The following is a 12,535-nucleotide window of genomic DNA, read 5'->3' on the forward strand; positions in this document are numbered from 1 at the left end:
AGTAATTTTATATATATTTGCATGATTTTGCGAATCAATAATTTTATGAATGACCTGTGTTGGCATTCCAAATACGAATGCTACAGTAAGGGCAATCGGGTACCTTATGGTTATCCTAACTGTATATGTAACATTAAAACAAAGTTAGAATAATCGGCTCCCGCTAGTCTGATCTCACAGAGTTACTGCCCTTTGTTAATGCATATCCGCTTTCAGAAAAGAGCAGACGTGTGAAAATGGGACGTACAGTATTAGCTGATGAAACTATTCAAGAGTATGTAGAGAAACAAATCAAGAGTAGCCCATGGAATTTAGGTCTGATTATTGGACAGGTATGAGTTAACTTCAGTGTAGACATTTCATACTCGTCAATTAAAACGTGACTTTTGTCAATATGTCAGCTGATTCACTGGGTTCGTTAGAAAATTATATTGCGGTCCACCTCACATATTATGTAATTTATAACGATCCCCTGTGACTTGTTCAGTGACCTGATTATTGTATTGTATATGGCGATTGATGATTACAGTAGACAATTCATAGTAAATGTAATATCTTCGATAGCAGCACTGCTTGACAGGATAAATATTCCAAACACAATATACCTACTAATAGCAGATGTTCAAATGTGTGCTACTCATTATCTTTGACATTAGATATAGTCTAAACTAATATCACATTTACTCATTCCGAGGCTATATCTTGTAAAATGAGTGAAACAGTTGGTTTAAATAGGGTCTCTGTCACTCAACTTTCAGAGCATGTTTCTTCGTCTCAGTTGGTATATTGTACATGGCTGTGGATTATCGCGTCAAAGACGCGGGCTTGATTCTTGGTCGGGGCACTGAGCAGGTTGTGTTTGTTTTTCTGTCAGTTTACAACTGTATAATGTAGAGTATTATTTATTGATACATTTCCACACTCGATGGTGAATAGTCACAAATAAGCAGCATATTGTCACAGCAGGAAACAAAATACAAAAAAAATGTCAGGCCATTATTTATACCTTCAAAATTTACTTTATCTAGAGTCTTTTCATGTGCAATTCATGCTCAGTCCAATTATCACATTAATTCATGCATTTGTATGTTAATGATAGCTGACAGCTCACAAAGATTATGCTGTGCGTTTGGTTCGGACCCCAGAGCCAGTTGAAGATGAAGTCAGTGAAGAGGAAGAAGATAGTGATACAACTACAAAAAAAAGGAGATCAGATCATCGTCCAGAAAGTCTCTGTGATGTCAATGAGAAATGGGCAGCTACTCATGCTAAACAAGTGAATGTTTTACTCTTGTAAAAGTGGTAAAGAAAGATTGTACTAGACTCACAAGAAAGCAACACCTTTCAATGCAAATTTTATGTGGGGATGCAGATTATCCCAACAAATTCATAAATTTCATAGTTTTCATATATCTGATAATTTCAGAGGAACTTCATGTACATGTCATGAATATGTTAGGAGATACAGGATGTACTACAAACAAAGAACATTAATATAAACATGAAATGTATTATTCAGTCTCTATTAATTGGTCATCCATCAGGATGTGAGATTTCATATCTATTGTATTTGTTAAAAGGTTGTTAAGAATATTAAATAGAAAATTATATGTTTTATTGATAATGAAAAGTCTGTGGCGAAACAGCGCCATGTAACTTTATTTCCATTCAAAGTCAAATTCACAACTTATTTGGTTATGAATGAGTGATAAAAGTTGAAAATTTTCAAAGAAAGTCATAAAAATAGATATGTTTTGATAATTAAAATATTTTTTCTAGTTTTCATTACGTCATCATTTTTCAATCAACAGGTGATCCGAATGTTACCGGGTGGTATAGATGTTATTGGAGTATTCGCTCTTGCTCCACCAAACATGATGCAGGCATCACAAGTGAAACTCAGACAGGTACTGTTCTCAGACCAGTTTAACTAGTAGGAATTTGATGTGTACCTTGGTATCAAACATCAATTTATTCATAGTCATTATTTCAAATGATAAGGAATGTTTATAACTATTTCCAATGACTATATATATATATAGTAATTCTCTCATTATTGTCATATTTTTTTCGATATGTCAGCTTTATAAAATATTATTTTAGAATTTTATTCTTAATAATCTTGACATAGATTTGTTGTGTAAGTAAAATTAAAATGTTGCTAAGTACAAAAATCATTAATAGGGTGCTTAATTTGACATTGTATATAGTAGCAATTTTTTTCAGGTTATATACAATTTAGCTTATAAATTACTATTAATTGATCCTAGGACATCAAAATACATGATTGCTGCCTGTTACTCTAAAGCAAATTATCAATTAAATTCTATGGTCAGTACCCCAAAACAAAGCTTGGATGGAATAGATATTATTCTATTAGCTCTAGTTTGTAAAGTTTTAGTTTGTTTTTAAATGGCTACACTATATACCAGTAGTAACCATCAATTTGAGATTCCTGTTTTCTCTACCTATTTGTGATGGTCTTTTGTATATTTCAGATATTGTTTTCCATACATAAGACCCTTATGAAGGGACAGATAGTGTCTGAAGAAGGAGTTGTCACAGACAGAATTCTACTTCAGATTTGCTCAGCCACTAGAAAGTATCCTTATATTTAAGTATTGATATTTTCAAAAGTCCATTGCATGACAAACAACAAGAAAATACCAATATGTCAATAAAATCATAATCCAAACTCAGGTTCAATAAAACGAGGGCAGAAGATGAAAGATTTACACAGAGACTCTTGAAAAAGTTCAAGGAGAGCAAGACAAGGTGCTCTGGATGAATAAGCGTGTTCTGCTTCATCGAAGACACCTGTCATGTAAATTTTGTAAGTCCATATAGGTAATGTTGTGTTCTCAAATGAAAACAAAGTATTAACAGCAGAACCAATAGGCAAAGTAATGAGCATCAAACATGCCCAGCCCCAAATAGCACAAAGAAATAGAATATTTCTCAATAAAATCACTATGACAGCTGTAAAACTACCCCATAATTTTTATCATCCTGCAACTTTTGAAACCTTGCATTAAGAGTTTGTTCATCAAAAATTCTTGAAGAAGCACATTATTCACCACAATAGTGTCACTCTCTGATAATATTTGAAATTAGAAATTTTTGTTACAGGATAAATGATGATGTTTCAAAAATAGATTTTCATCTGACATTAGCAGTTGGAGACACAAAATTGTACTTCTATTCAGACATTTTCAAATATTTTTTATTTTTCAGGTAACTTTACAAGTGACTGATGCATGTAATTTCAACCAAGTGCAATGATATTGTTAAATAAATTATAGGAGGTTTTACCTAAGGGTTGAGATTACATTCCTAAAGTGGGGAATGATTATTTCAGCTAGTAGAAACCATGTAATTGTTCCTGTAGTGATGAAATATACTAGTAAATATTAAAAATTCATACTTGGATCAATATCAGTATTGATTAAACCTCAACAACAGGAAACTCAGTTACTTCGGAATACAAGTGTGCTATGCATTTTTGATTCAGCAGATGGATAGACCTCACATAGAAGAATTTATGGATACATATCTCAGAGCAGAAACAAAATACACCAACCTTATACATGTATAAAGATGGAGATGCAGTCAGGTATCTGTGCAGACAGAAACCTGTGCCTTGATTGATCAACAGTACCCACAGGTCTCTTTACAGTAGTGACTAATTCAGAAACGAAAAGCCAAAACATTTTTTTAGTTTATTCTATCCTCTCTTCATCCTATAAAACGGGAAAACATCAAATTGATCAGGAGGTTTTCAATTCTAGAATTCTCCAAAGGATGGTTATAAAACTATAGCATGCTGAATATGACCTTAACACTTTCAGATACACTTGTAGAAGCATAGATGTTGGTGATCCAAAGGTAAAGTGCCCACTTTTATCACAATATTTACCTGGTATATTTATGTGCACTATATATGTTTCAAGCCTAATGTCTTTACCTGAACTCAAATGACTGACAAGCAACTAATAATCACTAACTTGTTGCACAAAGAAACACAGATATGGATAAAATAAGGAGATTTAAAGCTGGTATTAAATGAAAAACAATAACATAAACATTTCAATTTAATTGATGTTTCTGATAACAGAGTTCATTTAGACCAGCTGATTGGAAAAATCATTCAGGAGGAGACCACTGGATTTGTCTTCAGTCTGATATTGCTATTGATCTGAGGATCCCTGTACCTGTCAGGTCACAGAATCTTACATTTTTGAAACAGCTTCAGGTACAGCTTGTAGTTATTTTATTCTACATTGTATTTATAAAGTCATCCACCAAACTTCTTTAAGTCATCTGACCCCATAACCATTGTGTATCGTCCGGTGTCATGCTCCGTCTGCCCTGCGTAAACTTTTCATTCAAATGACTTCTTCTCAATAGCCAGAGTCGAGTATTGATATTGGACCTTTAGTATGCTGGGATGAAGGGTTACCAAGCTTGTTTATATTATTGACCTTGACCAGCTTTCAAGGTCACAGGGGTAAAATATGAAATATTTTAACAACTTCTCAATTACCAAAAGGTCCATAGTGCTGATATTGGGTCTGTAGCATGTTGGGATAAATGACTACCAAGTTTGTTCACCTTGACTTACTGTCAAGGTCAGAGGGTTCAAATGTGTTGAAATGTGTAAGCAACTTCTTCTCAACCGAAAGGCAAAGGGCCTGTAGCATGCTTTTCCAACAAGCAAGTTGTCTGGAGTAATGGCATTTGTGTAGTGCATGTATAAAGAAGATGAATTCAAGTTTGTAGAAAATGTCTTTATGAACCAATCATTGTCTTCTATGTAAGCTGTAGTGTAGTTAAGGAATTAATTAAGGCCTAATTGACCTTTTTCATATATAGGTCGTTATAGTCAGATGACCCTTAAGGCCTCTTGTTTTCAAATAATCTGATAACTTATTTAAAAACTCATTCAACAACATATTTACAGTCATTCATCAAACCATTATCGAATCCTGCAAGAAAATACCACAAAAGATAATTTTGTTTGATAAGCATTGATTTGAGAAATCTTGCAAATTGGACAGTGGTGTCAATGAAAAGGTTTGTACTCTAGGGAGTGGCGTGAAATCTCTGCTAACAGTTTTTAATGCTGATGTAAATACAGTTACTCATGTACAGCTTTATTCTTTGTATCAGGAATTGGCAATTACTCCCAAAAATAGAGGAAAATGCTGTTACTGGAACTATTGTAGAAGATTGACACCCATCAAAATTTGTTAAGAATAAATCAGGATGGAGATCAGTGTCACATCTCTGCTCTGTATACCAGTATGTACATGCAGTTCTTTATATTTTACATGCTTTTTGAAGAGTGGGATAACTCCTTACTGCCAAAGATTGTGTGGAAGCATAGCTCTCTTCAATGGCAAACTGAGAGGACCAACAGAAAATCTGGACCAATCAGAGACAAAAAGTCGCAGTAAAGGTCGTGACAAGGGGCAGACAACCCAACAAGTACAAGAGATAGAGTTTTGTATAAAGCCAGTAAGTGAAGAAAGTAACAAAAGTTTTCTGAGGTCTACATTACAAAGATATTAATGTGCCTAGTAAATCAATCGTGTATCTCCCAACTTCAAAACCTAAGTTAATACGATATCAAGAAGTAAGATTTATATCTACATGTTTTGAGTTTCAGTTTTACATTGTGAAAAACAGAAGACAAGGAAATTTATCATGAAATGTGAAATAATATTTATAGATAGTTTATTATCAAACAATTTTAAGTTTGTATGGAAAAAATAAGTGTCTCAGATTGTCAAGGTTATTAATACTACAGATATGTGAAAACTTTTCATAGCATTAATGCAGATAAATATTATATGATTAACCTTTGGCAATAGTTGTGGGTATGAAATTTTCTGTAAGGTAAGTAAAAGTAATTCATTGTTCATGTATGTCTGAATGAATTTTCTGTATATTTTCATAGGGAGCAGAAACGGAATCTGAGACAAAAGTTATGGAGAATGTTGCCAAATTGGCTGTCCGTGGCTGTATACATAGCAGAGCATATGTGTATGGAAAAGCAGAAGTCCAAGATGGAATAAAGGTACAGGTTTTATAGTGCTCATATAAGTCTTAACTAAATTGTATCCATGGATAATGGACAAGTAGATAGCAGATAAAGGTAGAGTAGACAGAATATAAAGGTAGAGTAAACAGCAGATTAAGGTAGAGTAGACATAATATAAAGGTAGAGTGGACAACAGTTTAAGGTAGAGTAGACAGAATATAAAGGTTGAGAAGACAGAATATAAAGGTAGATGAGACAGCAGATTAAAGTAGAGTAGACATAGTATAAAGGTAGAGTAGACATAATATAAAGGTAGATGAGACAGTAGATTAAAGTAGAGTAGACATAATATAAAGGTAGAGTAGACAAAATATAAAGGTAGAGTAGACATGATATAAAGGTAGAGAATACAGCAGATTAAGGTAGAGCAGACAGCAGATTAAGGTAGAGCAGATACCAGATTATGGTAGAATAGAGTAGACATAATATAAAGGTAGAGTAAACAGCAGATTAAGGTAGAGAATACAGCAGATTAAGGTAGAGTAGACAAAATATAAAGGTAGAGTAAACAGCAGATTAAGGTAGAGAAAACAGCAGACTAAGGTAGAGTAGACAAAATATAAAGGTAGAGAATACAGAATATTAAGGTAGATAAGACAAAATATAAAGGTAGATGAGACAGCAGATTAAAGTAGAGTAGACAGAATATAAAGGTAGAGTAGACATAATATAAAGGTAGAGAAGACAGCAGATTATGGTAGAGTATACAGCAGATTAAGGTAGAGTAGACAAAATATTAAGGTAGAGAAGGCTGCAGATTAAGGTAAAGTAGACAGAATATAAAGGTAGATGAGACAGCAGATTAAAGTAGAGTAGACATAATATAAAGGTAGAGTAGACAAAATATAAAGGTAGAGTAGACATAATATAAAAGTAGAGAATACAGCAGATTAAGGTAGAGAAGACAGCAGATTATGGTAGTAGAGGGATATAAGTAAACTGGGATAAAGATAGGTTAGACAGGAGATTAAGGTAGATTACACTGGAGTTGTAAACAGGAAATAAAGGAAACATGGACAACAGACAAAGATAGTTAAGACAGGTAAATATAGTGAAGACAAAAAATAAAGATTAAGACAGGTAAATATAGTGAAGACAAGAAATAAAGATTGCAGGTTCCTATTGGCCCCTTGCTGTGGTGACTGATCAGAAATGGCCAAAAAGTGGCCTCTTGGATTTTGACAATGAAAGTGTATTATCACTGTTTCTTGAGAAGTACTGGACAAATCTGTCTGAAATTTTATATGTAGATTCCTCTTGCTGCCTAGTTGTGCCTTTTAGATTTGGGTACTGATTAGAAAAACCAAAAATCTATCTATCTTGGATTTGGCAGTTGAAGATTATTATTGCTTTTTCTTATGAGGAATTTTTAAATTTCATATCATGAAGGGCAAGAACAGGAAAGAAGAGAAAAAAAATGGTCAAACTTTTAAGGAACAAATGAAGATCAAGCAATGGTGGGTGCCAAATTCTCTCTGTGATATAGTGATGACATTTTGATACAACATTTATATTTCACTGATGTGTTGATACAGGCACTGCAGAGAGATGTGGTGAGGAGTCTGATGGCACGATGTGAACTTCTGTATGAGGATGTCATTGATGTAGTGGAAGAAGAGTCAGGTATATTTCACTTACTACAGTATCATTCTTTTTTTTGTTTTTTAGGTCACTTGAGGCAAAGTCTCAGGGTGATCTATTGTGATCCCCTTTTGTTTGGTGTCGTGTGATGTGCATTGTAAACTTTCAACATTTTCCACCTCTTCTGGGAAACTCCTAAACCAATTGCAATGAAATTTTACCAAAACCTACCATGACTAAAGGTTCACAAAATTGTAAATTAAATGGCCCCTGACCCCCAAGGGCCTGAGGGACAAGGCCAAAAAGGCTCAAATTAATTGATTCTCAAATCCCACGTATGGTAGAATCAAGCACTCTTCATGGATGGAAGTGTCTTATGTTGTTCGAAAAAAAAATGTAAATTTCATTACCTTATGATCTCGCATTTTTCACAGGGGAGGGGGTAAACTTTACTATATTTTATATAGGAAGAAATAGTTCAAACTTGGTTAGAAGTTTTTTTGGAAGTATAAGCTGACTGTTTGATGAGGTGCACATATTGACCTTGACTGACATTATGGGCAGCTGGGCAGACAAAAGATGGGTCAAATTAACTGAAATTCAAAAGATGTTCTACTGTTCTGGGATGGAACATTCAAATCTTTAGTGTAATTTCTTTTAATTCAAACTTGGTTAGAAGCCTTAGCATTAGCCAGTAGACAATGTATACACAATTTACATTTGCTTATGTGTACAATAAAATTAAAGTGATATTACTTTTTTAAGCAAACTCATTTCTATGACATGTTACAAGAAGCATTGACTCATGTGACTGTTAAGGCCCTTGGGCCACTTGTTTGACACCTGAAACATAGTGCCTGGGCAATCTTTCTGATCACTGAAGCTATTTACATTTTTAGATACTTCCAACTTTGACATCTGTACATGGTGTACATTCATTTAGGGGATCCCTAAGCATCTGGTCAGATAATTATTATATTTACTGTGCAATGTAAAAGGAGTTATATAACACCGCTGTACAGGCATTTGTTAAACTCCCTGGTATATGTTTGAAATTTCAGTGTTAAAGGAGCTGTATAATACACCTGTGCGGGTATTTGGTAAACTTCCTGGAACTCAACTGGACTTTTGTGACTACATGTTTCCAGACGAGAAAATGAAGGAGGTTACTGATCGAATAGAAGAATTGTTAGATATCAGTATTACAGAAGAGAAACTTGACTTGTCCTGTGAACGGATGGCTAGTAAGTATCCCAGGATCGAGATGATGCAAAGTTTGAAGGGGTTGTTAAACTATGCCTTTTTCATGCTACTGTCATTTTATGATGGGTGCATATAGTGCTATGCATGTCCCCCATCATGTGCAGTCCAATCACTTAATGTTCCAAATCAATTTCATAACTTTAGAATGTTTCAAAAAGATTTGGTTTATATTTAGTCTATGTATCATAACATCAAGTTCTACACCTGATCAGATTCTTGTTTGCCTAGTAGGGGCATTGGTGTGTTATCCTACATCATTATTCCTAAGATTTTTTTCTTTTTAATAAAAAACATACAGAAATGAATTCTAGCAGTATTTTACAATACCATTGGTATTTTTCTAATTAAAAAATAAAATTTGTCGAACTTTTCATTGATAAAACTGTTTCAGCTGAAGAGGATATGGCAACCACTGAAGAGATTGATTCAAAATCAGGCGATGAAGATGTTAAGGGAGGTAACTTAGGCTTTAACATTAGTAAGTATTGTATTGTAAATATTAGATTTCTTGATGAGATGTAGATTGATTTTCTTAAGAAGATAATGATGGTGTTTAAATTATCTTTTCAAACATTTCCAAGATAATAAAATTATGTGCATCAGGATTAGAGAAGCCATGTACAAGTCCTACATTTGTTTCTATTAGTGTGTAAATGAGTTTTGGGAGAAAGTTATTGTTTTAGTTAGTATGATCAAAGTAACCATAGAAATCTTTACAGAAAGCTGTAACATTAATAGATTGTATTCAGATATAGAGATTTTTTGATAAGACACACACTTAGTTCATGTGTGGCCAAACATTGACATGTACACCACTTTTCCGTAGGTTTCTTAAGTTACCAACTTCTCTTAACTGTTGATGGAAGCCATTTGAAATCTCACATTCTTTAAATGAAATGAAACGAAAGTAACTGAGCATTGAATAAATTATATTTTTGAAACAAAATTATTGAAATTATTTTGCCCTGTGACAGGTACCATACTTGGAGGTATTGTGGCAGCAGCTCTAGCTGGATTGTCATACTACATCCTAGGAGAAACATGATGAATGAGAAACTATAGGACTCTCTATGACAAGATTTTATTCAAATATGGTAATATATTTTATTAACTCCATAACTTGTGTTGAACATGCAACAGCCGATATTTAAATACAAATAAATTGCCACGCTTTTAAAGTGTGTTTAAAGCATTTTTTTTTCTTAATCATACCAAGAAAAACACTAAGGACTATTGACATATAGAAACAGATAGAGAATGTCAAAGGCCACCACAGAGAAACAAATACAGATTATCAAAGGCCACCACAGAGAAACAAATACGGATTATCAAAGGCCACCACAGAGAAACAAATACGGATTATCTAAGGCCACCACAGAGAAACAAATACGGAGTATCTAAGGCCACCACAGAGAAACAAATACGGATTATCTAAGGCCACCACAGAGAAACAAATAAAGAGTATCAAAGGCCACCACAGAGAAACAGATACAGAGTATCAAAGGCCACTACAGAGAAACAGATACAGATTATCTAAGGCCACCACAGAGAAACAAATACAGATTATCAAAGGCCACCACAAAGAAACAAATACAGATTATCTAAGGCCACCATGGAGAAACAAATACGGATTATCAAAAGCCATCACAAAGAAACAAATATGGATTATCTAAGGCCACCACAGAGGAACAAATATGGATTATTTAAGTCCACCATGGAGAAACAAATACAGGTTATCAAAGGCCACCAAAGAGAAACAAATACGGATTATCTAAGGCCACCATGGAGAAACAAATATGGATTATCAAAGGCCAACAAAGAGAAACAAATACAGAGTATCTAAGGCCACCACAGAGAAACAAATACGGATTATCTAAGGCCACCATGGAGAAACAAATACAGAGTATCAAAGGCCACCAAAGAAACAAATACGGAGTATCTAAGGCCACCACAGAGAAACAAATACAGATTATCTAAGGCCATCATGGAGAAACAAATACGGATTATCAAAGGCCAACACAGAGAAACAAATAGAGTATGAAAGGCCACTAGTCAAAATAAGTAAAAGTATTAAATAAATACAAAGAGGTAAAAGAATATGTCCATTTTTTAAAGAATTAATCTTGCTATTCATTTTGTAAAAATGCAGTTGTGACATCAGCTACCAGTCTCTAACCTTGAAAACATTTTATTTTTGATAATATAACTGTAAAGTAAAGCATATTTTTTTGTGGGCCAATATATTATTCTTTACTGAATTTAGTTATTAATTAAATGTACTAATGTTAACAGTGATGAATTTGAATTCTACATTTAGATTGCCAAAAGTGAAATATCTATCATAAGGACAAACTCCAGAAATAGGAAAATCTGTGGTTGATTGGATATAAACCATCATAATAATGATTCGGTTCTGTTAGCTATTTGACAAACCAAAATAATTCCCTTAAACCCATGAAACCATGAGTTTTTTTTCCTTGGATGTTAAACCACAATTACTTCCCTTGGTTAACAAATCATGAGTCCTTCCATCACCCTCGATACTCCAGGGGTTACAATCACTATTGCTCTCAGCACTCCTGAACATGTCATGGCAAAATTAAAGGCACAGGAGAAGTAATTTGATTGGTTCCAGGTGAAAAAAAACCTTACTGATAACGGGCTTATATGCTTCTTTTGAAGAATACAAAGGAATCACACCCAACTTCAAAGCCTTTACAATATACCATTATGTGACCACGAGATTCTTTTGATGTTCATCAAAGGATCAAACTTTTCATCTTTTCATCTTGCCAACAAGGTGTCGCAAATGGAACCTTCTATTTGTCATGACATGTTCAAGGGGTGCAGAGAGCTAGCAAAAGTGATTGTAACCCCTGGAGTATCCAGGGAGTCCTTTCCTTGGGTGACAAACCAGTAGTCCTTCCCTTGGGTAGATTTCTTTTTACAAAAAGTCCTCATGAATGAGGTGGGCTAGAGTTGAAATTGAAAAAATGAAAATTAAAACTTGCATTTATAACATTTAATAATACCACAACAATCTGATTCCCCCTACCATCCTCCTCCTCCTCTCTCGTTGAATTAACTTCCAGAGGTTAATAACATCTCAGTTTTATTTATGTAACAGTGATATCAGTGAGGGATGGAACAGGTAAAAGTGGTTTAAGGTTAAATACATAAATATAAAGATGATTACTGCTGCTGAATTATATGTAATTATTGCATACATGTACTGTATTTTTGCATGGTGGAGTCTTAATTGAGCATTGGAAAGTCACTGCTTTCATTTTGGAAGACAGATGACAATGTATCAGACAAAGTTTGTGAAGTAAAAAGAGCCTTTTACATTTTACAATACTTCACTATAGAAAACTATCCTCACAAACATGTGGCAGTTTGCAGTACTAAAATCATTCCAGAATGTTTTTTCACCTCATTGTCTTCTCCAAAAGTAGACAATAAACAGAGTTCCCAGAGTTTAGGAGAAAACATTACCATTAAACTATTTTCATGTTGATAATCATTTTAATTAATCTATTTTCAGTTGATCAGTTGACTCTAGGGGATGGGATGTGTATATAGATATAT

The 12,535-nt window shown here is 33.9% G+C and overlaps 1 protein-coding gene across 1 annotated transcript; it reads left to right on the top strand.

The window, feature by feature from the left end:
- The first annotated feature begins 236 nt into the window (after window positions 1–236).
- Window positions 237–11,178, top strand: LOC132558060 (protein odr-4 homolog). The gene is made up of 12 exons (XM_060222587.1): window positions 237–332; window positions 1,100–1,276; window positions 1,812–1,907; window positions 2,499–2,602; window positions 3,849–3,885; window positions 4,115–4,252; window positions 5,344–5,517; window positions 5,960–6,079; window positions 7,639–7,726; window positions 8,746–8,928; window positions 9,339–9,425; window positions 9,922–11,178. The coding sequence occupies exons 1-12, from the start codon at window positions 237–239 to the stop codon at window positions 9,990–9,992; spliced, it is 1,371 nt and encodes a 456-aa protein (XP_060078570.1). The 3' UTR covers window positions 9,993–11,178.
- The last annotated feature ends 1,357 nt before the right edge of the window (window positions 11,179–12,535 follow it).

This window comes from Ylistrum balloti, unplaced genomic scaffold (genome assembly GCF_031769215.1).
Source record: "Ylistrum balloti isolate Yb309-2 unplaced genomic scaffold, AGI_CSIRO_Ybal_v1 Utg369658, whole genome shotgun sequence".
Taxonomy (NCBI): Eukaryota; Metazoa; Mollusca; class Bivalvia; order Pectinida; family Pectinidae; genus Ylistrum; species Ylistrum balloti.